Genomic DNA, 27,835 nt, shown 5'->3' with positions numbered 1-27,835 from the left:
TGGCCTCCAGACCTAAAACACACAGAGAGAGACAAAATCAGGAAAACAGGTCTTTGCAAGCAGCTGGCTTCTCTCTCGGGGTTGTGATTTTATCATGTACACGATCCGTTAACTCATAGAATCTGCCCATGAAGTACAGCTGGTATGTACAGAGGTTTAACACCCAGCAATGTGAATTAGCAGTAAAGGTAAAGGTTCCCCTTGACATCTTTAGTCCAGTCGTGTCCGACTCTAGGGGGCAGAGCTCATCCTGTTTTTCAAGCCGTAGAGCCAGCGCTTGTCCGAAGACAGTTTCCGTTGCCATGTGGCCAGCGTGACTAGGGAGCGCCGTTTTACTTTCCCACTGAGGTGGTACCTATTTATCTACTTGCATTTACATGCTTTCGAACTGCTAGGTTGGTGAGGAGCTGGGACAAAGCGACTGGAGCTCCCTCCATCGTGTGGATTCGATCGTACGACTGCTGGTCTTCTGACCCTGCAGCAGATGCATAAACTTCTGATCCACTCCATCTGCACAGAAAAACAGACAACACGACTCCATAAGTAATTCTTATCTTCTGACTTCCATGTGGCAAAGGGTGAAAGCTGTTTGCTTCTGCTGCATACATTCAAGAGCAATTGCTTCAGCCTTCTGCCAATCCTTTGTGAAAATCAGCCGTGGCCATCTACAATATGGATCAGGGCAGTATTTCATGCCAGATGCATATAAATGCCCTGTCTGATGAAGCAGATCCTCAGGAAACTATGGGGCTCCAACAGTCAAGCTGTTTTGAGGAGGATATATTGCCAAGATGGCAGGTTAAAAAGTGTTGCATGAACTACACAAAGTTGGAAATGCAGTTAGTTGATCTGATTTATCAACCCAATGTTGCTTCTGGTATTAACAAGAGACCAGCCTACATTTACATGTCATTTTTTCCTTATCACCTACTTAGCTCTGAAGCCCACTGGCAAACCAGTAAAATCTGCAAATGTAATAGAAAAAAAGGATAGAATCCAGGCACATTCCAGGACAGAAATATGTACAGATGGGCGAACGCAAAAAATGAAGCCTGTCTTTGCAACAGACAAGCTGTAAATATGGAGTGAAGCGTGTGAAGCAACACATGTTGCTTCATGTGGCACCTAGGCCATAGATCAAGATTGTACTTCCTGTTATACCACTTAAGGAGACCGGTATAAAGAGGGTTAAATTTCTGTTAAAGGGAAGTGGGGAAAGCTCATTTCTGAAGCAGGAAATCCTGTGTGACTGAACCTGTGTCTTGCATTTATGAAGTTACACGCTGGAATTTCTTCGACTTCACTCAGGAGAGGAAAAAAAACCCAAATTATTAGACAACCATTTAGCAAGTGAATTTTGTCTTCAGCTTCAGAATAGCCATGCCATCTTTCAACAGCTAAAACTTCTCCACCATAGGGATGCCTTGACGAGGATAACATCAATTATGGAGTTTCTGCCTCTTGTGCAGTGCAAACCTGCTCTGGGTGGGAAGATGCATGCTTCCACCAATGCACTGCCCTTTCCTCAACCCTTCACTCAACCCAGTTGGTGTGGTTTTGCAGTTAAGAGGGCTGGGATTTGGAAGATCAAAACTCTAGTACTCATGGAGCCATGAAACTATGTGACTCTCGAGCACTCATTCTCACTGAGCCTTCACAAGCTTGGTGGCAGCAGCGCGGAGGAGAAAAAAATGAGTCAGGTATACTAGCTGTAGTTCACTGGCAGAAAGCTGGGATGTAGACATAACGAATAAATAGAATAATGTATTCCACAGAGTTGAAGAGAAGTCTTCTGGTACAGTACAAGCATCTAGGATTGGAGACCATATCAAATACAATATATATATATAGTTTTAGTTATGTAGAATGATCCCTAGGTGTGAAACTAGGCAGGTAGATATGGAGAAATGTTACATGTAACTGTAATAGAGGTCTGAACCCTCTCTTCAACCTTGAGGCAAGCAGTCTTCAAAATCTTCTAGTTTAGCCAACTTGCACATTTTCCAATATCTTCTGGAGCCTATCATTTTTGTTTGGGGGTCCCATTTTTGCCATTCTCCTGTTGGGGTATATTTGCCGTCAGCATTCTTTTGCCTCTTGATCATGTAAGAGCGTTTCTTCTCTGCCGCCATAATGTTAAAATACGGATTCCTTAATAGCCTTTCAAATGTTTAGGGCCTTCATTTCTATCCTTGTCCAGTGTGTCTTTCTTGGCTGTCCTGTTCCAAATGCACCCAGTGCAGAATGGCTGCTTTGTCTCTCTGTTAGCACCAGGTACCAACGCCCGGTGTTTGCTAAGCAGCCTTTTGGAGTTTTGCCTTTGATTTTCTTTCTCTCACACACACTTTCCCTCCCTAGTTTTTTTTTTTTTTCTGGCAAGCACTGTTGCTGAGATACAAATGTATTCGGCAAATGTTTATTTCAGTGGCAACAACTTTTATTCCTCCTTAGCATTTTTCTCAGGCAGCAATTATGTTTGAATGCAGCTCATGGCTAAGGTCTAAAGTGGTAGGAATTACCATTGCAGCCAAGCAAAGATTAGGCAAGAGCGGGTAGGAAAAGCAGCAAGCTTTCGGTTTTTATTTTATTTTAAGCATCTTAAACAGCTCAGAATCAGAGTTAGAATGGACAGACACAGAAAAGGCGTTGGCTTCTGGACCTTTCTGTCATGGGCCATTAAGTTGGAATTGAGCTATAGTGGGCCTGATAGGGCTTTCAAGGTAAGTGAGACATTTAGGGAGTGGTTTTATCAGTTCCAACCATTTTTGCCTATGAGTTTCCATGGTCAAGCAGGGATTTGAAACAAAGTCTCTTTAGTTCTAGTCCATCACGCCATCCACTACAACATGCTGGGTAACCTATCAGGGACTTCCCCAGCTGTTTAAAAGGAGGATTCTGGGATAAAGCAGCAATGCATTGAAACAACCTCTGGTGAAAATGAAAGAAGAAAGTGTCAAAGCAGGACTCCGGTTGAACGTTAAAAGTCATGACTACAGAAGAACTACACAGCTTTAATGCTGACAATGAAGAAATTGAAATTGTCAAAGATTCTGTACATCTTGGTTCAGTCATTAAATCAAAATGGTGACGGTAACAAAGAAATAATTAAAAAGCCGAGTCTTGAAAGGGCAGCAATGAAGGAAGTCCAAAATTAAGTGTAACTGTACACCAAGATCAAGATCAGCCACACTGCTGTATTTCTGATTACTATGTATGGGTGTGAACGCTGACAAGGGGGGAAAATGATTTGTCTGAAAGATGGGGCTGGAGAAGAGATTTGTGGATTCCCTGAATCACCAGAAAGACAAGCAAGTGTATCCCAGATCACATCAAGCCTGAACTCTCTCTGGAGGCAGAAATGATTAAACAGAGGCTGTCCTACTTTGGGCACATCATTAGAAGGCAGGATTGTCTGGAAAAGACAATAATGCTGGGAAAGGTGGAAGACAACAGGAAAAGAGAAAGACCAAATACAAGATGGATGGACTCATTCAAAGAACCACAGGCTTGAGTTTACAAGAGCTTGAGCAGGGCAGTTGAAGACAGGATATTATAGAGGCCACTCGTTTGTAAGGTCACCCTAAGTTAAAGGTCACTTGACAGCACATAGCAACAATGAAACAAGCAACTTCTAGTGGTCAGCATCAAGAAGAAGTACACTGAAGTTCCGTATTCACGAAGAGGTATTTAAAAGCCAATTAAAGTAACTCATGGTCCAACAGAAGTGGGTATATCTATATTTTGTTGCCTAAAGCTTCAGTCCTCTATAAATGAACTTACAAGTACTTCTTATTGAAAAAATGTGATATTTATTTCTGAGTAAACTTACATAGGAATGTACTGTAGTGTAAAGCATATTTACCGAGCCCAGTCTCCTGAGGCTTTAAACAGAGGTTAATCAGGTTTTAATATCTTCCTGCCACAAGCTTCTGCATTTTAGATCTTTTGTAATAAATTCCATGTGCAGAAGGCTGGCTTATTTAAGGAATGTTCTGGAGCAAAAATATATAAGTAAAGATACTTCTAAAAGGAAGTTTAAAATTTAAGTTTTGACTTCCTGGTTGGTAGTCTAGCATCTTGGTCACTGTGGTGAATCATCAAGATGTAGTTAAATCCACCCTCTTTATCACTGATACTCAGACACAATTAGTATTACGTCTGAAGTAGCTGAACAGAAAGTTTAAAGGGCAATATAATATTTCCATAATGTTACTGGGTTTGGGTAATCCTTAACAGAAGTCTGTTATCAACTCAAATATAAAACAAACTCTGAACTTTACACTGGAGTCAGAGTTGGGTGGGTTGAAACCACAGCTTAGAAATGTTATTCTGGACTACAAATCCCAGAATCTCCCAGCCAGTACTACTGCTGGGAATGCTGGCCAGAATGTCTGTAGGGTATAGTCCTTCTCCTCCCACAAAGTAACTCTTCCAGCAAATACTACCATCTTGTTATGTGCCATCACGTTGGATCCAACTTTCAGTGACCTTAACAGGGTTTCCAAATGGTTTACCATTGCTACCCCACCCCTAGTAAGTTTCCACACCGAAGCAGAGATTCAAACCCAGATCTCTTGAGTTCTAGTCCATCGTTCTGTCCACTTCATCACACTGGGTATCATTTCATCCCCTAGCAATTTATCATTGAACAACTACAATGAAGCCTTTGATTTGCTCATTAGGCATTCTGATTGTCCTCTTACTGCAGCAACAATAGCCAGCACTGAAACATCAGAAGGAAAGTTTGTAGGAACATCCAAGACACAATTCTATGATTTAAGCATAAATAGCGGTCAGAACTTCAACTTGTTTCCAGAGTGAGGCAGGGTGTGTGAATACAAGCTTTATAGTGAAACCAAGCCAAGTCTTGTAGCACCTTAAAGATGGGTGGGTTTTATTTGGCTTGTGCTTTTGTGTAGCTGTACCACCTGAAGAGATGGTTTGTAGTACACAAAATTTTAGGCCAAATAAGGTGCCACAAGAATTTCCATTGTTTTTGCCATAACAAACTAGACTAGGCACAACTGCCCCATGTAAGCGTTATCTTGTATCCTGTATGTCAGAAGGGCAGATACCCTGGAATAACAACTTATGTGCACATATTTTATTGGTGTTTCAGAAATATTTATATACCATCCTTTCACTGCATTTATAATGTAAGTTTAAGTCAGGCTCCAATTTAAAGACTGAGCCAACACCATGAAACCTGGTGTATGTAATGTGTACAGCACAGTTGTGCTCAATCTGAAAAACAGCTTAATCTCTCTATACTCATTTAAAGTCAGCTTGGAAAAAGAAAAATGCAAAGTTCATTGCACTGTGACCACCGACTGTCTGTGACTGTGCTTTGAAAGCACCGACTGAAGTTCTGGATGCCATCTTGTGCCAATTCCTACCCTGGTCCTTCTCCACAGTGCTTTTAAGACCCAGTTATCCTCAATTCCCCAGGTCTGTATTTCAAGTTGCAATGAAGACAGCCTAGCTTACAGCCCCACTAACATAACCATAGGTTATGAGTCGCTTCTTTCTTCATTAAGCCATCTAAGGTATCAAAGTTCATTACTGTTTGCAAAGGGCATCCTGCCAAAGAACGTAAGAACCCACGCTGCCTGAGAGCAGAAGTTCCATCTTGTTCCACCATGACAAGCCTGATGCTTCAAGGAAGCCTACATGGAGGCCACGTGTTGTTCTTCCATACCACCAAACGATATTTGGGATATTTGGAAGTTCTTTTTAAAGATGTGGATAGACTCATTTTCAGTTAAATTGTCTCCTGCTATCTTTGGCTTCTCAGTTTAGGATGTAACTCAGCTTGCTACTTCATCCAGGTCTGTAGAACCAATACTTTTAAGTGAGAACGTACTGGAATTTTTAGTCATATTTGGCTATCCCGCTAAACCAAAATGGATGGCATTTAGATTATTTTTAGCCTATGGATAGAAAGAAGCCGTTGCTCGTGGGTACTGAACCACATGAGAATAAGCAAACAGCAGAAAAAAAATTCACTGCCACTGTTCTAAATACTGGAAAAATTCAGTCTATCAAAACATGGGAACAGAGCTCAATGGAGATTCAGAAATCCAATGAATAGGCACCTTTGAATCCTCTGAAATGTTGCAGACAGCAATAAAGGTTGTTTCTTTTTTTAAAAAAACACCTTTCAGTTACTTATTTTACTTAAAATGTGTAAATACTGAACAAACAGTATATGAATTTTCAGAAGTATTTATTACAAAATGTTCCACCCGAGAGAGTGGAAGTTACCAGACATCTAGAGAACATTATAATGTTTCAGGTTCAAAAAGAAATGTTTCTGAAGGATAAGCAAGTGAGATAAAAATAAACACTACTGAGAAGTTTTAAAAATCCAGATGGTAGTAGCATGGAACTGTGATATAATTGTGCAGTATCTAAAAGTTGGTTTTGTTTAAAGTCTTAAGATGCTCCAGATATAATTCTGTAATTCTTTTGTTGTTGTTGTTGTTGTTGTTCATCCTTTTCTTAACAGATGCACAAACTAGTGCAGTATTATAACAATCCATTCTCCAGGTTCATGGGCCATAACCCGCTGAATGGCAGCTATATGGGAACAAATGGCCATCTCTTCATGCTTTGCTTGTAGTTTTCCATGAGGGATCTGGTTGACCTCTGTAGTAAGACACTAGATCTACCTTGTCAGATCCTGCAGTGCTCTTATAATCTCAAAACAATAGCTGAAATCTGAGGAGGTGGACTTGTCCCCAAAAGCTCACATTGCTACTACATTTTGGTCTTCTTTATCTTTTATTTTCCTCATATGCATTCCTGCAGTAAGTTACAACTAAAGGAGGCCTGTTGAATGCAAATGTTATGAATCAGTGGCAGGTTCCACTAACTCTAGTAGCAACTCGCTATTGGATTTCAGCCAGTATTTTAAAGCAAAATATTTTGCGGAAAGAAAAAAAAAAGGATAGTTGAAGGCCCACTCTGAAAAGCAAGGAAATTTAAAACACAGAACAACATTCCCCCATCCTCACTGAAAACATGGTTGCATTGATATACAGTACTCTTCTTGTCCCTTAACTTCCATCACAAGTAAACATGCAAGCATGGCTTGAATTTAGATTACAAATACCCCTGAAAGCCCATTCCCTCTATATGCAATGTGAAGAATTGTTTATGGGACAGAGATCAGGGTCTATCCATGGAACCCACTATTTTAGACTCATAAGATAGCACAAAAGTGTGGGTTATCTCAGCACCCCTGCAACAACAAAGTCTGCTGGGCATACACTTGAGCCTGGTGGGGAGGGTTTGCTAATTAAGAGCAGGAAAGTCCCATTCCCCAGGATAAGGCGACCTCCTCCCTTTCTCCGTTACCTGTCTCCTCACCTGGCCGTGGGATGCTCACCACAGTGGGAGCACAATGCCGCCACACCTGGTATTTCCACACCTGGGGTCTAAAAGAAGGGGATTTGGGTCCCCAAAAGCTCACCCTAAGATAAATCTTTATGATGCCCCAAATATGTTGCTTTTGTGCCCCCTTTCCCCATTATTTCTGCCAAAACCTCACACAAATCCCTCCTTGACCCCTCATTTCTCCTCCTACTGGGGGGGACTCCATATTTCTCCTCTCCCCCAACCACAACTCTTCCTCTCTCCCCCCCCAGCCCCTTCCCCATCATTGACCCCCCCACCCCATTTCCATCACCATCCCTCTCAACCTGCCACCCCCACCATTTCGCTAGACACCCCCCATATACCCCATTCACCCCTCTCTCTCAAATTTTCACCCCACCTCCCACAAAAAAGAAGAAACCCTCGAGCCCCCCTACGAATCCCACCCGGGGTCCTCGTCGACCCCCTTTTCTCCTCACAATTTCCCCTCAGTCCCTGTATTCCCTAAATTCACATCCCGGTGGGGGGGGGGGTCCTCCCCTTCATTTCTACCCCCCCTTTCCTCTCACGAATTCCATATGGGGGGCGTCGAGGAGGGTTTGTGTGTGTGTGTGTGTGTGTATCCCCCCCTCAGCTACCCCCTTGGGGGGGTCTTTCCTTTCCCCTTTTCAGTTTCCACACACACACACAAACCCCTCCTCGACGCCCCCCCAGGCATTCCCTTCAGGCTGCTACTCCCCCCACCTCCATTTCTCCAGAGTTCCCCCCCCCACCGTCTCCCCAGAGGAGGGCGGAGGGGGCTCCCCTTCTTTTTTTCCCCCTCAGCCTTCCTCCTCCTCTTCCCTCCCTCTCTCCTTCCCTCCCGCCATTTTCCCTCCTCTCGGGGCGGGCGGAGGCTGCCGCCGCCGCCGCCGCCGCCACGGCTACTCCCACCGCCTGCCTCTCTCTCCACCCCGTGGGGGCCGGAGGAAGAAGAAGAAGAAGGAGGAGGAGGAGAAGGGGAGGAAAGAAGGAAGGGAGGAAAGAAGGAAGGGGCCGGCCAGCCAGCCAGCCAGCCAGCCGGGGAGCCCGCGGAGAAGCCAGGGGAAGGCCGAGGGCGCGTCGGACCAGGACCAAGGCAGCCCCGGAGGGAAGGCCAGCCCGAGCCGCCACCCGCCCGGCCGCCAGGGAGCCAGAGCCTCCGGGGAAGGCGCCTCCTTGGGCCTCGGCTTGGCCGCCGCCAACATGGCCGCGGAGTCGTCGTCGTCCTCCTCTTCCTCCTGAGGCGAAGGTGGTGTCGGCCGGCCTCGGGCCCTCCTTCGAAGGCCGCCTCGCTCCCTTCCCGGGCCCTCCTCCTCCTCCTCCTTCGCCGCCGCCTTCCCTTTCTTCTTCTTCGGCCGGCTGGTGGGTCGGTGGGGGGCCGCCTTCGCCGCCTCCGCCTCGCTCGCTCGCCCGGCCTCCCCCGCGGAGGGAGCGGGTCATGGGCTGCTGCGCCGCCGGCCGCCGTGGAGCAGCCGCGGGCAAGAGCGCCCAGCCCGCCCTCCCGGAGACGGCCCACCGGAGAAGGACCGCCGCCGCCGCCACCACCACCAGGACGACGAGGAGGAGGAGAACCGCCGTTGCCACCGCCGCCGCCCGGCCCAGGCCTGCCCGCCGCCGCTGAGCCCCCCCCACCGAGGAAGGAGAAGAGCCCCCCCCCGGGACTGAGAAGGGGGTCCCGAGGAGGTGGGCTGCCCGGGAGTGCATTGGGGGGGGGCGCCTCGGCTTCCCTCCTTCTTCCACATCTTCCCTCCCCCCCCCAAAAAAAAGCCAGCCGTTGAGGGAGGCCTGCTTGGAAAGATAGAGAGGAGGAGGCTTCTCGGTGGGGTTTTTTTTTGGGGGGGGTCGAGAAGTGGGCTTGGGAGGAAAGCGGGTTGTGGGGTTTCTTTTTCGGGGGGGGGGGTTCAGTTTCATGGACCGCTGGGGTAGGCCTGGAGGAGAGGCAGGGAGGGGGCTAGGTTTTGGGAGGGGGGGGAGGAAGGGGCTTTCTTTCTTCCCAGCCCCATAGGGTGGGCCCCAGGGTGGGGGGAGAGAGTAAAGAAGAGCCGAAGGGCGGTGGTAAAGGAGGCTGGTTGGGCCCCCTTTGTAGGGGGGGTTGGTTGGTTGGAAGGGTGTTGCTTCCTCATCCCGTAGATTAGGGTTTTAGGGGGGCTGCGTGGAGGAAATGGGGCTTCTTGGGGAAGCCAGGGTTTAAAAGGGGGTTGCTAGTTGGGGGGGGGGTGCTGCCCACCCCACAAGTCACCATGGTGGCTTTTGTAGAGAAGGGGGGATTAAGGGAAAGGGCAGGGTTGGGGTCTGTGGGAAGTAGACAGAATCTGGGGTGGGGGAGGCGAGCTGAGACGTTGGGGGGATGTCAGAATTTACACTGGGGGTGCATTTGTGGCGAAGTGCATTTCTTTTCAGTAATTTGGGGTTAGCAAGGCGAAATGGGAAGAGGAAGATTGGGATCAGTGGTGAGAAGACTAGGGCTGTAAAGAAAGGTGGGAGGGGTTTTGAGCTTCTGACTTACTTGCTTATTTCTCTGAGTGCTTTATTTTTTTGTCTCTGCCCCCAAAAAAGCCCTGCTGAAGTTGAAGTGTTTAACCCAATCTTCCCTGTCTCTCCTTTTCTCTTCCCCCACCCCACCCCCATGTAGGCCCCATTGCAGCTGAAGCCGGATAGCAGAGCCTGCTTCCTTGCAGCAGGAGGCCACAGGGAGGAGAGAAAGAAAGAGCAAGGGAGCGCGAAGGAAGGATTGAGGCCGCCATGGCCCATTCTCCAGTTGCAGTGCAGGTGCCTGGCATGCAGGTATGAAAGGATTGCACACCTTGAGGAGGGAAACTGCTCTGTGGGGCTCTGGGTCCAATTGGAGTGGCTTTTGCATCTCCTTTGCTTGGTGTGGACTGGAGTTAACAATTTTTATTAATTGGCATCCATGAAATAGTAGTGAAGTTGTGTATTTTCATCCTAAGGTGTCCATGTAGTGGCATTCACAAAGGCAGAAGTGATATGGCAAAAACTGAGTTTTTGGCAAGGATGTTATTGAGACCAGTCTGGAGCTTTACAGATGAGGATATACCGATGTTTGAGAGAGAGATAACTGTGTTTTATTCAATCCATATTGTATACTGCAAAAGTGTACATACATAGCAGAATGGCTGAAGAGCACCTTTCATTGTTGAGAAGACTGTGGGTGTGAACAGAGACCTGTTACTTTCTTGTGGTGTTTTTTTTTTTCCTCTCACGCTTTGTAGTACACAATTTACGTAAAATGCCAGGGCAGACTTAATCAGCTACCCTGGGATGCAGAATAGCTGAGAAGTGGGCTTAAGTGCAAATCTGGCAGCAGAGACTGTGTTGACATGCAGGCAACAGTCTCTGCTGTCAAATTTAACACTTAAGCGCATTTGCACCAAGCACTGGTCAACCCTAGAATGTGTTAATACAGTTAGTAGTTGCTTATCCTGCAGTGACTGACCGCTTCTTGTCCTTTGACTCAAATTTTCCCACACTGCAGCAATGAAAGCTAGTTTTTGTTTTGTTTTGCTATTTAAAGGAGGTGCCACGATTGGTTGGGAACACTGGCATAGTTTGCAAGGTGCTGACAGTTTTCCAGAAAATAAAGTAGGATTTATTAGATTGATTCACTTTGTACAGCTTCTGAGCATGGAAACGTTCCTGTTATTAAAATGATGACCGGTTCTACCCTAACATTAAACTTCGGTCTCATCTCTAGACCAAGTCCCAGCTGAAGGGTTTGGAATCTGGGGAGCAAGGCCAGGCATGAAGTTCTAGACGTAGGATCATCCTAAAAGGAACCTCATATTTCAACCAACCTGTAGTTCTTGGTCCTTGTAGAGAATTAAATAGAAAAATGCACTCTTTTTTTTTTTTTTTTTTTTTTTTTGGTCGTTTTGCTGTCACAGACTGACACAAACTTGTGTCCTGGAACTAATTAGTATGCAGAGTGGTGGCTTGATATTTTCCCCTCTAGTGATTATCTAATCTGTTTGAGAAGTGTGTAATAGCATTAAGCCCATCAAAAGGCCTTGTGTAAAAAAAAAGAGAGAGAGTGAGTGAGATAGCAATGGTCTTACAACTTGCTAAATACTTTTTACTACTATGGGTAGTAGTTAACATTTGTTTCAGTAATCATTTTTATTTTGATTCTTTGGGGTTGTTTATCTTCCAAACCTAACATGACACCAATGGTCAACCAAAGATTCCCCATTCCTTCCATTTTTCTCTAATTCTTTCAGATCCATCAGGGAACTAGTCATCAAAAGTTAATTTTAACAATATCTTTAGGGGTTGTGGAAAACTTGGGACGCATCTCGTGCTCATAAATTCAGCATTTTTACAATGCAGATGATTCTTCATCTCTTCAGTAACTTGTTGCTTTTCAGACACAACAACATGAATTCAACGCTTCTGTACTGATGATGGTATCACCTGTTTAACATCCTGTTAGTTTTGTCAGGGTCCATTGAATCCAACTTGCTTTGCCTGTATTATTTTAACCTCTGAATGGTGGAAGTTCTGCTTTCCAGTGCACTTGCTATCACCTTTCTATGCTGTCAAAGACTGATGGGAGTCACAATTCCGTGACACTGGGGGGGGGGGTTTGCAAATGTAGATACCATCTCACTTTTGATTGGGGCTTTGAGGCTGCATTCCCATACCCAGTTAAATTCACTGAGGGTGATTTTAGTGTAGGCACATATACTGTATTGTGGTCTACATTTTATTTTAGAAAGCTGGGCGGTGAGTGATTCAGATATGTAAGCAATGTTTGAAAGAAGGATGTTATAGCAGAGCTGCATGGGGCTTTGAAAGCAATAGTGAGAAGGGAAAATGCAAACATCACTTTGTTAGTTTGCACAGTGACAGGCTGTATTTTAATGTGAACCAGCAAATAAGTGAGAGGGTATGAATAAGGTGAAAGTGGCCAAAGTGCATCATCCGTTCCTTTTTTAATTCACCACAGAGGGGTTTTTTAATTGTTATTGTGCGTTTATGACTTTGGAAATCTTTTATCTCAGCTCTCTCCATCCATTTTTACCAATCAGTTATCTTCCATGACCCAAGAAAATTTCTGCAAGAACTTCCTCTGTGACGGTCTTGCCACTGACCTTTAGGACTCTGCATTCGGGAACAGAGTCTTCCAAGAACCATAAAATTGTTTTCTGGTGGTGATGACACAACTGTGGTTGTTAATGAATTTCCATTAATATTTAAGACTCTGTTGGAAGATTAAACACTTGCTTGGAATTCTATGCATAAAAACCCTTCCTTATACTAAGCCCTGCCTCTTGCACTTCTGTGATACCCCTTCCCCCCCCCCAAAATAGGTCACACTTTCTTTGGTTGTGTACTTCTCAATTTAAAAGTGGCCTCTGAATCTGTGCACTGCCCATCCTGACATTACCTGAACTTCTAATGCAGAGCCTGCTTTGCCCTAAGATGTCAAGGTCATAAATATGACACTGAAATGGGACCTCAGAGTACTAATAATATTTTATGACACACCCATACTAGTTTAAAACTGTGTGGATTTGTCATAACATTTATTCCTCAAAGGGTTAATTCCATTGTGAACCAAATAATCATGACAATCACATCAAAGTATTCTTGAAGGCTTTCAAGACCACGATCTGATGGTTTTTACAGGTTTTTCGGGCTGTTTGGCCATGTTCTGTTTGGCCAGTCTCTGTGGCCGGCGTCTTCAGAGGACAGGAGTTAGAACACAGACATAGATGCTGGCCACAGAGACTGGTGAAATGTTAAGAAGAAAAATCTCCGGAACATGGCCAAACAGCCCGAAAAACATATAGCAACAATCACATCAAAGTTCATCTGAGTGTTGAGATATAAATTGTACATATGCTCCAACCTGAAAAGGAATATAGAGAGGGGAAAAAAAACCCAAAAAATGAACCTAGAATCTTCTCAATTGCACATCAGTCTCCTGCATGACAGGCAAGTGAATACCTAACCACTATATGAATGCAGTAATCCCTTTTTCTTTTCTACATGACATTTGGTTCTTTCAGCAGTCACATTGGGTTTGTATGAGCTACTGACTTAGTAGTCTCTGGAATGAGTTTATTTCCAACAAAAAAGGCATTTGTGGCTCCCTTTTTAACAATTTGGGTGGGAGGGGGACCATTTCAAAAACTTAATGGCAGTCATATTGGGGGGAAATTCTGGTTTTGAGAGCTCATCTTTCCTGAAGCTGCTGCAATATGTAGCATCTCTGCCAACATAGTATAACTTTATAAGAGGTTGTAGAGGCTCACACCTGGGAGGAGCAGAGTAATGAGCTGGGGCACCTATTCACTTGTCCACAACAAACCTGACTTTCATGATTACCATCAGTGTTGTATCCTGAATGCAGACTTGATGAGTTAATGCATACTTCTTGCTACCTCTTGCTTTGCACATATCTACATTGCAACATTCCTGTTAGTGGTAGTGAATAGCTGTGCCCCACCTTCTCAAGCAAGTGCAGTAAAGGCCAAGTTGTAGAAAATGCCTGTGTGGATTTTTTTTTTCTGAACTGAGAAGAGGGTTTTAGATACTGCGATTTGCAAGTCATCTGCATTCTCTCTGGGTGGAGTATTATGCTCAAGTGCTGTGAATGCTTGGACTTATGGAGCATGAATAGTGGCTATGCGTGAAAAGCTTTAAATGACACTGAAACTTAGTGATGCCAGTCTACTTTCCTGGAAGGAACATGAGGATGTTAGTTCATGTTGAAGCAAAGGCATTTTCTTTTTGTTGCTGCCTTCTGCCTCAACATTAAACATTTTATCTAAAAGGGGTTCAGTGGTCCTTTAGTCATATTTATATTTATTTCTATTCTTCACTTGTAGGCTCATTCACTCATGTTGAAACAAGTTGGCCTCTGGTGCTTTTCTACCTGTTAAGGTCAATTCTGGTTGCAGACCTTGAGTTTTCACATCATTTGGCTTTTTTCCTCCGCTGCTTAGGATATAGGAGTACAAAAGAAGGAGGGGAGGAATGTATGGGATCAGAAATGCACCAGCCACATAGTCAAGGATGACAGGTTCTTAGAAACAGGAATTGTTGGGACTAGAAACATTATCTGGACTTTGTGAAACTGTAGTAAAAGCTATCCTGCATTTTTTTTCGCAGTTTACAAATGGCAGTGTTTATTTATATAAAATATTTTTACCCTGCCTTTCTCTCCAAAAGGACTTGAGGCAGCTTATTGAATTTGTTTTTGTGTGGCACAGACTATTTACCTTTTACGTGTATTCTTCTCACTTCTGCTAGCTCTTGCCAACTAGTTTTCCAAACTCATGAGCTCTAGGGTTTTTTGTGTGTTTTAAAAAAATAATAATAACCCTGGACCCAAAACTAGCAAAGCAGCTTATAAAATTCCAATTAAAGTACAACACAGAATGTCAAGAAAGGATTAAACTCATTTGGAACAAATTCTGAAACGTCAGGTAATGCTTCTTCTCACTGCCACAATACTTTACTGCTTCCACCCTCTCTTCAAAAACTACTACTTTTAGACAGACTGTGAGTGAGTGTGATTTCTCAGACATAGCAGACAGTATGTTCCTAACAAAGATGCAGTCTAGCATAAATATTTTCCTTGTATCAAATTTTAAACTGCGAGTTCCTCCCAGTCTTATGTTTCTTCTGTTATCACTGTATTTTGGTGGGGAAAAAAAGGCAAGTTTTCTATTCTAAATTGTGCAGATATTGGAAGCTAGCTTAACTAACATATGTAACTGAGTTCGTCATCTTGAAATGAGAATGTTATTTAAGTAGAGTGTTTAAACACCTTTCCTTTTTCCTTAAACTTTTATGTTCCTAGTAAAAAAAGTATTATAATATATTTATTATATACTCTAGAAACTACTTTTGCTGTCATTTATATCACTCATTTGTTTCTCTCTGGGATTTCTAATGCCAACAAAATTTAATGGCTCATAAGAAGCTTGGCTAGTCAGCGTCATTTGTGACCCAATAGTGGTAGCTTGAAAGGGGCAAGTTAGCAACAGAATAGGTAAGAAGCTTCCTTATCTCCTGATTGGCATATTGGATCCTCACTACAAGTGAGTAAATGAGTGTATCTAACCACGTTGAAAGACCTGACAGTTCTGACTTTCCTTCAGGAAGAACTTTGTGGGACAGCTTTAAAAGCTTTGTTCTGTTGTTAAGACAATAAACTTTACATAATAGCACGCTTCCTTTCACTTTACTGTTTTGTAACCTAGATTCCATTATTTATACATGAAGACTTTCTCATTCTCTCTGCAGAGAATACAGTTTCTGTTGGATACTGTATTTTTAAAATGAAGCCCGATGATATAAGAGCAAACATTGCTTTTAAGCACTGAACACAAAATATAAATAATTCCACATATATTCCCTCCCTCCCAAGAAACTGACCCTTGTGAGATTTAAATATAGGAATGGATTTGTCCATTTATAATAATCGCCATTATTTAAACCAGTTTAGTTGTAAGAGTGGTACTTTGTTTTGCATGTGGCTTGATTTCAGGAAGTGTAAACTGATCTGAGACAGAACCTGCTGTAATAGTTAGGTTGAAATTAGCTCTGCAAGAAAGGTGTGTGTGCAGACATTTTAATCCTTTCCGCTTATACCACATCATGGTGGGTTAACTTGAAGGAGTTTGAAGCAGAATTGGTAAATTGAACCAGTTGGTCTTTGTGATGATGGTTGCTCTGACATTTTCCAGTAGTTAACATAGTCCTTCCATAAATTTGGAAGAGAGCAAAATAATGTATTCTGTTTACATTTCTGCATCTTCGAGAGTACCATTTTTTCTTTCTGACATGTAATAAATTTGGTATCTTCTTTCTGCAGCATACCTGCCTATTGGGTTATTTTTGGCTACAAAGTTTTATTTACCTTAACATGGAACTTGGATTGAGCGCTCTGTTTCCATTAATTGAATTCTGATTCATTCTGGCTGGGGAATTCTGAGTTGTAATCAGTTAAATAGCTCCCCATCTGAGGCTTTAGAAGTTACTTCTTCATTACATTAAAATGTGTGTTCTTTCCCAAAAGTTGTATTATGTATATGAATATCCCCACAGAGTCTCGTGGCATCTTAAAGTCTATTAAATAATATCTGACATAATGGTTTGTGGAGTATAGTCACCTCCTTAAAGTGCAAAATCACCTTTATTATATCTAAAGAATATGCTGCAGTCTACAAAAGTTTATTTGGAAAATTGTCTCATTACAGAGACTCTCACATTGGTAACAAGTATCATTAAAAATGAGAAAAGTAAAATTCAGTCAGAAACCCCCCAAAAGATGTAAGACAGCAGATAAAGCAGTGCATCACCCAGTAGTAAAGAAGGAGAACACAAATTTGGTTGTTATCCACAGACATATTTGAACAGCACATGTCAATGTTATATTTCTAATTGACATTTGAAATGCTGTCACAGATGGGCCCAGGCAGTCTTTCAGGGTAAAGAATGGCATAGACTGGATCTAAGAAGTGAGTAAATGTTATCCAGTATTCTTGTCAGGTACGACAAAATGCTTGGCCTGATTAAAGTAGCTTTGTTAAGATATAATAAACAATGTTCTTGGAATTATACATTGTATTCTTCAGTGAAATTAATGAAAAACAATCCCCTTTACAGGTGCAACTGTAGCAAATAGATTTGCCATTCTGTGAGTATAAAACTTCTACAGTGTATTTAACATGCACTGCTTTGGATAGCTGTATTTCTGTTTTCGTCTGGATGTGATTGTTCAAATAACATCTAAGGAATGTCTGAGAGATATTCCTTTTGGGATTATTATTCTGATGATGGTATCTTACAAAGTAGTGAGGGGATGAAAGACAACAACCTCAGTGATGCTGTTTTTGAAGTACTGAGAGGTAGACATGAATACCTACCTATCCAGCTAAACCAGAGCTGTAAGAGTGCATTCCCAGAAGGAAAACGTTGCTTTACTGCGGTTGGTTCCCTCTACTGCTTTGTCTGGGCAGCGCTGATGCTGTATACTGAGAGTGATGGTCTAGGACTTAGGAGACTTGGGTCTGAATCCCTGCTCAGCACAGAAACTCACTGGCAGGGGTGGGATGGAACCTGTAAGACCACCCCTTAAATATTTCACTTACCTTGAAAGTCCTGTTAGGGCTGCTGTAAGTTAGAACCAACTTGATGGCACAGAAAACACACCGTGTTAGAAAGAGATGCCAGGCCATCAGTCTAAGCTATACGTACCTATGAGATTCAAACAGACCTTTTTGCGGCTTATCAACATAAAGCTTGTTCTTTGCAGGAGGTGGGTCAGAATTCATCGTGTGGGATCAGCCTGTGTTGGTTTTTCAGGTCTGACTAGAGTTTAATGCAGGAAAAAAAACCTGTTTGACCCATAGGAATTCAGAGGTGGATCTTAACATGGAAGAACAGGTCGGGGAAGTACTATTTTTAAAGTAGTTTCCAGGATGTGCTCCACTTGTTGAAAAGTTTTGAAACAGACCTGCCCTGAGTATGGCAGGTATACTTCTTTGCTGACAATAAACACATTTATGCTGAAGGAAGTTCCCATTGCTTTTAATGGGTTTTAATTCCAAGATACTGTTCTTGGCCTCAGTTCTGTAGTGTGTGTGTGTGTGTGTGTGTGTGTATGTGTGTGTGTGTATGTGTGTGTGTGTATGTATGTATGTATGTATGTGCGCGCGCACGCGGAAATCCAAAACAAAATAAATTCTTTTTTTTCCTATTTCAGAGCTTCTGAAAACTTAATTGGTGGAGAATCTATATTTATTTGAATTAGTAGACTATGTGTTTTCTTTTAATTAAAGTAATGATTTGCTGCACGTTTTATAGAAAAACAAGATGCTTCATGTTAATTGCCATGTTATCTTGCTCAGGTTCTAAACTGAGTTTTCAGAAGAAAAAGAGCTTTTCTCTGAATTTCAAGTTTATTTTGTATCTATGACAGGGAGGATCAAAGAGTGTTGACTGACATGGGTGTTAACCAAAGGTAGAGACTGGTAGAAGTACAAAGCATTGTTCTTGACTTGTAGCTTCAATCAGCTGGCTCTGGAAGACACGTCCATACTCCATTGAGAAACACCCCATTGGAGGTTAAATCTTGATTGATGTTTCAATGGGACTGAGACCTGTTTAAATGATAAGGCTCAGAGAGGACAAATCGGCACTCAGTGTCAGACAGAAACGATTAATAATCCCCCTGTGTTGAGGGCTGATCTGTTTGTACATATCTAATGTCTGCATTTTTGCCAAAAGGACAGTTTTATGCTTGGCAGAACTGAAAAGTTGGTGTGGTGTTGCGGTTGTTCCCTTGTTGCGCATACAGCTGTGGCTAAAGACAAAGGGACTTATTTCTGAAATGTGTAGCTCTTGAGTATCTCAGTGGCTATTCCTATGTGCCAAAGAACATTCTGCAGATTAAAACACAGACAATCATGGGAAAATATTTGTATGTTTAATGTTTTACATGTACTTGTCTTGTAAGTAGGTGCCAGGGTTAAAGGAAGGCAGGGCCTCTTTGTTCCTAGCAATGTAGAGGAAGTCTTATTATACGGTATGCTCTTGTCCACTGCCATGATACAAGTATAATTTGAACAGCCTCGCTGCTGTGCAGAGTCTGGCGTCTGACACTCATTTTCAAGTGCCATACATTGTTGGGAGCCTGATCCTTGTGCTGTGGCCTGGCTTCTCTGTCACTGTCAGGTCATGAACTCTTACCTAGTCGTTCTAAATTTTCTCATCCTCAGTCTTTGGGGCAGTTTATTCAGAATATTACCAACATATATTGTTGACATTTGTATGTACACAAAACCCTCCCGCCAAATGCCCACTGACAAGCTGAGTCCCCTGGTTACTTGTACCCACCAAAAGCCAGTCTAAATAAAAATGTTACGTTGCTTTTTTGTGAAATTCTTAAGCTCTGAACAGCGTCTGGATGAGGCAGTTGAGCATTATTAAACAGGGAAAGGTTTCTGTCTTGCAGCTCCTACTCCTCTGTATTTCATTTCCTCATTACCTGTGTGGTAATAGCTTCTCTACCCATTGTTTGAGGCAGGGGCAGCCATAGTGTCTTTTAGACTCCATTCTTTACACAAGTGAGTTCATGCCTCTGTAGTGAGTATTACTGTAAGAGAAACAACAGTGGTTAAACAAAGGGCTGCTTGTATTCAGCTATTAGAAAATTGGGCTCTTTGAATAACACAACCTCTGCTGGGCACTTCGGAAAAACTAGCTGGTGTTCAGCCTTTTCTTCCCCCCCCCTTTTTTTTGGCTCATTGCGGTAGAATGTGGGAGTGCCACAAGAAGACACTAGAACATCAACTTAGTAAAAGGAGTGTGAAATTCCTACCTTGAATCACCAGGTAATGGGGCAGTGGCTCATCTCTCTAGCATTCCAGTGAAGCAAATGGCAAACAGCTATTTTTGATCCCTGGACAAATACTGCTTCTGACAAGGCTTAATGGAGCTTAAGGGGCACGATTCTTTGCCTAGCTTATGAGATACCTGCCGTCTGTTTGGTTGTAATGAAGATCACTCCAGACCAACAACCACACTTTTATGTTGCCGCTGCTTGTATTATTATTCCGTAACTTGAGGTGATTGTGGATGGGTTGACTTTCACACCTAACTTCATCAAGTGCAGACAAAATGGATCTGAACAAGTCACTTGTTTGGGGCTGTTGTAACAAGTCTGTATTTCTCCCACAAACAACGTTACCGGCCTTCCTTCCCCTGCATAGATATCGTGTTAGAATAAACATTATTTTAAACTTTTAAAAAAGCCTACTGCTTTGTGGCCTCAAATTAAATAAAATAGAAGTGTTTGTTCTGTAAGCACAACAGTAAGATTAACTGTCCTGCTACAGTTATCGTTAATGTGGGATCCTTTAAGTTCATTGTTCTGGATTTTGAATTACTAAGTTAAAGGATCCAATATTATTTTCTCTCTTTACATAAGGGGTGCCATTTGAGGTGGTGTCAAAGCCACATGTTCTGACTCGACCCCAATATCCCACTTCCCCACAGAGCGGGAGGTGAGCAGGGACTTTAAAAAGCCTAACTGCAGCTAATGTGAGAGTCTAGGTGTGAGTGGATGATGTGTGTGTGTGTGTGTGTGTGTGTGTGTGTGTGTGTGTGTGTGTGTGAGAGAGAGAGAGAGAGAGAGAGAGAGAGAGAGATTGGGAGAACATAATGGTTTCACAGACTAACGTAGACCTTGCTTCATGTTTTGCTTCTTGGCACACACTTCCCACAAAGTCAGGGAAGTTATTGGTTGAATAAAAAATCCTTATCCACACCCTAAGAAAACAGGTAGAGTGGTGCTTTCTGCAACGCAGGAAGAACATGTTGCTTGAATTTTTGACTCTCAAGACCTCTAGGCCGGACTTATTGGAACTGAAGATAAGAAGCTGGAATTCTTAGGGCATACCTGTGTGGGTGTTTGTCGGAGCTGTCATTACACACTAAGTGTGTGGGTTTAGGAAATTGCCTTGCTAGGTTTGGGGACAGTATGCAGCTGGAAGGGCCTTGTCTAACATGTACAGACTACAACTGCTACACAGTCACCATAGAGAATTTCAAGATAATTGTGTAAGAGGCTCCTCGTTAAAAGCATTTAGCTACCTTCCATCCTCTGTTTTCGTTTTGCAAAGCTCTCAGTCACTTCTTAATTATTTTGCATAACATTTAAAAGGCAAGTCATACCTTTATTAAAAACACTGGTTGTTGTGAAACTTATGTGACACGAACCACTAGGCATTTTGTATCATTCTGTCTCCTTACGTGGAATCTTTAACCGTTCCTCCACAGTCAGTATAGGATGGCAGAGAGCATCAACGCGTCCTATGGATAATAACAAACAGTATTGCATTTCAAGGTGGTTTGTATCTATGGTTGAAGGAGTGAGTTGGCTAGGTTCAGACTGTTGAATTTGGTTATGTTTTGGTTTTTCTTTTAACTGAAGTAATATTTGCATACAGCTTAAAAAGGTTTTTGAATGATTCTAAAAATACATCCTCTTCTGGGAAAAAAAGCCTCATTTTTAAATGTTCGGAACACTGACGCATGTTTACTTGCAAACTTTAAAGAAGGAAAAACACACACAGTTCTTCCTTCATTTTTGAGTTTTTGGTATGTTTTCAAAAGCAAATATCCAAATATCCCTCTTCCAACAGAACTTTTTGCCTTGGGTCTGCTAGTATCCTTTTTTTCGATGGAGGAGAGCTGGAGATGAATGTTTAGAAGTGGAAAATTCCATGAGAACATAGAGCATTTTTAACATCAAAGGAAACAGCCTGCGTAATTATCAGCTGGTTTCTAAAAAGGAACAATTAAGCAAGTTGGGCGTGTTTCGCAGCTGTTGCTGCTTGGACTCCAAATGGAAAGAATAGGAGGTGCTCAATTTTGGGGCCTTTCGTGGTAGAGCTCAAGTTCCCTGAGTCTCAACAGTTCTGTATCTGTGAAAATAGCACTAGTGTTACAGAACGTCACAACCTAGTGGTGTGGAATAGTGTCTGCAGCATTGATTCTCAGTCAGTAGCATGTGTACCACCATTAGGACACAGAAGCAGTGTAGGTGTGATACAGAGTTTTCATTTAAACTACCCTGTAATTTTATGGTTTTATTGGAAGATGAATTAGTAGGATGAAAGTGTCCTTTTCAGAATAAGTGTCAAGACCCATGGTTTTGACTCAGGATCTTTGATAGGGTGATTCGTGCGACTTGAGATACAGAAGGCTGAGAATCACTTGATTAGAGACCCAGCCATGAAGCTTGCTCAGTAACCTTCAGCTGGTTACTCTTAGGCTGAAACCTCACCCCCGTTTAATGCAAGGCCAAAGTTAGGATGCAGAGAGTATGCCAATCTAACCCCTTCATGGAACGTAAGGATGGAAATAGTTTTTTTCCCCACTTGTAGTATTCCATTTATTTGAATGCTTTCCTGTTGGAAACCCACCGTTCATGGTGTTTATTTTGATTTCAGATTAAAGCTTGGCTGTTCACTCATGTATTTGAGCCTTCCGAGAACATGGCTAAGGATTCATTCTAGCCAGTTGTAGGTTGTGTTTCATCTCGAGATGTTAAACTATATTAAATTTTTGAATTGACTTAAGCTGCTTAAAATGGTGTTACTGGTCATATCCCGGTCAAAAAGCAGGTGGTGTAGGACAGGTTAGAAATACTCTAAAAAGTAAACCAACAAAGTGACATAACAAATAAATAACCAGCTGTGCACTTCAGAGGACTGAACAGCCTTCAGGACAGGAGTTGTTTTCACAACCATGCGTTCTTTCTTCTTTCTTTCCGCATATCTTCTTTCCCCCAGTTGGCTGAATTTGTAGTGTAAGGACAAGCCGTATGAACTGCCTGATTTCAAGGTCCTGATTCATCTACCCATCTTCTGCATCTTCATTTCAGGGTGGTATGGCAAACAATTCTACCTGGACTATTGAATAATTAGATACAAAACTCTTTCCTGCTCTCAGTACCATCATCATTTTGCTACACCTTTAAGTTCTGTGGTGTACAGAACTTAAGTCTCTGGGTTCCCCGCCTAATAGACACTGAGTCACCATTTATTCCAGACAAAACTTTTCTCCATTTTCTGCCACAATCCTAAGTATATTTACACAGAAGTTAGTCTCATTGGTTCAGTGGAACTTTCCCCTTAGCAAAAGTACTTAAAGTTGCAACATTAGACTATTAAGTAACATCACTAAATGACATTCTTATTGGTTTAGTGGGAAATTGCAGGAAATTTTCTGGCTCCTTTTTTCTTGTGCTTTCAGAACTTTATGGAGACTTGGAAGATAAATCTCCCATTAGCATTTCAAACTTGCGCTCTGCAGTAAATTGTTTATAGATCCTAGACAGAATTTTAATAAATACTTAGTTTGTCAATGATGATCACTTCCCTCCAGTTTGTGATGCCTTGCTGTTGCTGTGACAGGCTGACGGATTGTTTTGTGTTGTTCTTCCTCTGCTTTTAATTACTGCTGAGGTTCTTAAAGCTCTCTGCACAGCTATGCGCCTGTATTCCCTTTCAGCAAGGTGTGTCGGATGTGTTCCATGACTGTAAATAGAAAGGTTGTCATCTAGAGTTTCAGAACAAAGAGGCAGTAGCTTGTGTAGATTCTTGTCTGTTTTAAAACAAAGCAATAAACATGCTAAAAGTACCTTCCTTGTTACCATTGTTGAAAATAGATATGGTAAGGATTTCTTCACCACCATCTTGCAATTTTATCTTCATTTTCTGTCAGGGGCAGACATATTCAGAATTTCACACTGGATTAAAATAACAAAACTTGAATATGCACTTGTAATATTATATATAAATGATGGGAATATGTGCAGTATAGCTTAACCTGAAGAGTTTTTAAGGTATACAGTATATTCTATTCTGGGCATTCTTTGATGTCAAAAGCAATGTGTTTAGCCTGATTTTAGATGTACCTGTAGATTAAAAACAAGGCAGAAAGTTAATCACTGTATTTGTTTTGTCTCCCCCATGGCATTTCTTCAGAACCACAGAGCAGACCCCGAGGAACTTTTCACAAAACTTGAACGAATTGGGAAAGGCTCATTTGGGGAAGTCTTTAAAGGAATTGATAATCGGACACAGCAGGTGGTTGCCATAAAAATCATTGACCTTGAGGAAGCAGAAGATGAAATAGAAGACATCCAGCAGGAGATCACTGTTCTAAGCCAATGTGACAGCCCATATGTAACAAAATACTATGGCTCCTATTTAAAGGTAATATTTCTATCTATCTCTATATATATATATGCTTTGTGTTTGTGCGAAAATGCAATTTTAAAATAAGCAAAACCAGTCTCCTGACACGTGGACTATAGGAATGCCTATAAAAACCAATTAAAAACAACATGTCAACCTGACCACTTTTGGTGGTGGTCAAGGTAGACTTTGAATGTTGTTCATTGCTTCTGTTGCAATGTTCATGCCCTTTCCATCCCCACCAGAACATTCAGCTCTCTTGAAGGTGCAAGGATTGAATATCAGCCATTCTGATGGAATAGGAGTAAAAGTGGCTAGCTGTGTAAAATGAAATTCATCAGCACTAACAGATATCTTGAAAGCAATGAATTAGACCTGCTTTGTATAATGAGGGGCGTAAACAAGTTGCATTTCAAAGGTAATGCACCAAGCCACATTGAAGTTACCATATCGATGTAACAAGAGAAAGTTTCTAGTTACTTTCAAATGTTATTTTTAAAGGACATTTTAAGACATTTTTGAGTGGCCTTTTGATAGGAATTTGTCCGGTTTATGCCGCTCTGTTATCAGAGACTTTTTAAAAGTCTACTAAAAATTAACAGAAGAGCAAGGAGCCACAGAATAAGTGATGTGACAAGTTGCTTTCTCGTTATCATAGTGAGTAGTGACTTTTTCATATACTGGGAATGAATTGCTCTTAAGGTGATGTCCAATTTCCTGGCTTGTTATCTCTCCTGTGTTGCTTTCTGCCCCCCCCTTTTTTTTAAGTGCTTGAACTTCAGTTTGATTAAGTGTTTGAATTCCAGTGCCTGAAGTCTTCCCAGCTTTGATTGGGAGTGTCTGGGCAGAACATAGAATGTACATCAGAGCTTTTTGCTATTGCCTCCTTGGAAGAGTTCCAGATAGTACTAACTGCCTGTGCAGACCTTCGTTGCTTATTTTGAAGCTCAAGGTGGGCAGAGGAGGTATTTCAGCCTTGAGTGAGATAACTAGATTGGAAGCAAAAATCTCCCCATTAATGCACTACAGCTAGATGTGGGTTCCTGTAAGGGACACTTATTCTGTCACCCCAATAGCTACAATCAAATACTTCCATTAAAATCAAACTCCCTTTCAGCAAGGACTGTATTTTTACAACAGGCAATAGTGCTAAGTCCTGTTCAGTAAAGATAGCGTAGGACCTCAGTACAAATTGAGAATCTCTTTAGGGAGGTAATGATAGAACAAGATGCAAGAGAACATTGACGCTAGACATCTGTGCAACTTCACAAGTCATTATTATGTATAGAAACAAACTTCAAACACATCATGCAGTCTTAACCATTGATCAGGCCACCATCCCCCTTGAAGGCTCACTGCATCAGCGTGAAGGACTTTTATTTCACACTGAAATCGTATTACGCATTTGGCCTCTCCTCCATGCTAGAGATTCAGGCACATCCCATGTCTTCTGCTTTGCAGACAGGAGACTATCTTAGCATGTAGCAGCTTGCAAGAGGTGTTCTTGGAAACCCAGGCAAAAACTATACACACCCAGTTTATAGTAGCAACGTCTTTGAAGAATTATTGGGAAGACACAGCACATTTTTTGCTGCTCTTTAGACCTTTGCAAATTCTATTCTAGCCATCCAAAGGTAGCTTGTATGACCAGCCACACTGTTTTGCCTGTGAATGAATGCTTTTTTGCAAGGTGTTTTTTTTTTACCAGCACAGTTGGACTTTGAAAGAGATGCTAAAAGTGGCAAACGTTTTCCCCACCCCAATTTCCAAACATTGGAATGAACACTCATGGTATAAATGGAGTCTATATTCCTTCAGGGTTCTTAACAAAGTCTGCTCTGTGCAGTGGTTTGACCTGAGATATGGATATCCTGTGCCTCTGTTTGCTTATTCAGTTCCAGGCTGCACTCAGGAAATGGTGTTGGGTTAAGACTCAACCTACAGTGAGAACCCTCATCTGAAAATTACTTTCATTTTGGCATTAGCAAGCCCTACAAATTAAGGTATTGAGTATTCTGTTAGTCCAGCCGTGCTGTCTGGGAATACTGGCAGTTATACCCCAGCACATCTGGAGGGCAGCGTGCCAAGAAATGCTGTGTTCGGCGTACTTTTTTACTTGGAAAAAAAGGATACTTATGCAATACACAGATCTCTTCATTTGGAAGTGGAAAGCTGGAGGCTCTCAGTTATATAAACAGCAGAACTTGCTTCAAATGCAAATATCTTGTGTGAGCAGAGCCTTATTTAATGAGATTAAAATAGCTTTTTATTAGAGTCATTCAGCATTCACTGCATAGGATACGAGCATTTGTGAGGCACAGAACTGTTCTTTCCTCAGGCTAAACGCTCAGGTGGAGAAAAGAGAATCAAAAGTTAGTTATTGCTCAGCTAGTCTTCTGCCATTCCCTGTGTTTCATGTTCTTCTAGTAAAATATACTAATTGTAATCATCACCTTGTATGGTCATATAATGCAGTACATTTATAATAATTATGCCAACCCTGTTTTTTCCCAGGGTTTTCTAGGTATCAAGTACTCAGAAGTGGTTTCCCATTCCTTTCTTCTGGGGGGGGGGGGTCCCAGCCTAGGTCTCTGAGCTATCCAGGCAGCTAGCATAATATAATATAATCAATAAAATGCATAGGGAGAGCTACTGGCTAGGTCTCTGGCATTGACCTTAATTCCCAGGAAGACTTATGTGGAAACTTTAAAGACTAGAGCCAGCATTTTGAATTGACCCCAGAAGGAAAAAGGAAGCGCAAGGAGCTGCTAAAAGGTCGGAGCTGCTAAAAGGTCAGAGCTACATGCTTTGACCTTTGAGCCCCAGACAAGGGTCAGGCTGTTCCATGTGGGGCCGATTTATGTTGCAGTAATTCCAACTATAGATCTCTGATCCATGACCGAGACCAAGACCACAGCTAAGTGTCTTTGCCAAGGGCACTTTCTTGCTACCACCAATTTCTTGCAGAAACCTCCAATATTTCCAAATGAAATTCCTTCACAATTCTTGTGTTAAGGTCATGTGTCAGAAACAGTCTGTTTGGGCAAAGGTGTAACCTGATTAAAGCATCTCCATTGTCACCACATTTATTTTATAAATAATCATGGTTACTACATGACAGTTCTAACGGAATTTGCTGAGAAATTATTATTATTCCTCAGCCATAAAGTTTTGTGTACTGTGTTAACACAAGATATTCTTCCAGCAGTCTTATCACCTGACTTAACAACCATGAGCAGCAGCTGCTGCTGTTGTTGTTAATAAAGATAGTTGATAAGGAAGTTCAGATATGATACCAGCCAGATACCCTTTTTTTCTCCTAGTTGCTGTTTAGGCTTGTAGGTTGCAATCTTTCCCAAAACTGATTTTCTTCCCCAAGTGTTCCTTAAATTTTTTTTCATAGTGGATTCAGAAAATGATTGTTTGATTCCCAAAATATTAGAAAACGCTTAGGAAATGGTCTTTGGTGAAACTATAGCAAGCAGATATTATTATCAAATAAACAAGCACACTAATGTCAGCAATCTTATTTAGTACATCCTTAAAATACATGATTTTGTTACATCTAATGGTGATAATGATTTAAATAGATATATTTTAGCGGTATTCATTGATGCTTCTATTTAACGGGGAAAACAACTGCTGGTCGCAGCTTTAACAAACCAACTAGAGTAGCCATCACTATTCTTCTATTT

General features: G+C 42.0%; 1 protein-coding gene across 1 annotated transcript in view; it reads left to right on the top strand.

Annotated features, from left to right (window-relative positions):
* Nucleotides 1–8,942: 8,942 nt before the first annotated feature.
* STK26 (serine/threonine kinase 26) overlaps nt 8,943–27,835 on the top strand; it is a 35,457-nt gene continuing 16,564 nt past the window's right edge. The window contains exons 1-3 of the mRNA XM_072981207.2: nt 8,943–9,081; nt 10,031–10,182; nt 23,928–24,158. Of these exons, the coding sequence (XP_072837308.1) occupies nt 10,141–10,182; nt 23,928–24,158 (273 nt within the window). The 5' untranslated portion in view covers nt 8,943–9,081; nt 10,031–10,140. The remainder of the gene's footprint in view (nt 9,082–10,030; nt 10,183–23,927; nt 24,159–27,835) is intronic.

Source organism: Pogona vitticeps, chromosome 11 (assembly GCF_051106095.1).
Source record: "Pogona vitticeps strain Pit_001003342236 chromosome 11, PviZW2.1, whole genome shotgun sequence".
Taxonomy (NCBI): Eukaryota; Metazoa; Chordata; class Lepidosauria; order Squamata; family Agamidae; genus Pogona; species Pogona vitticeps.
The sequence above is the reverse complement of the archived record's forward strand: the minus strand, read 5'-3'. Positions and strand labels throughout refer to the sequence as shown.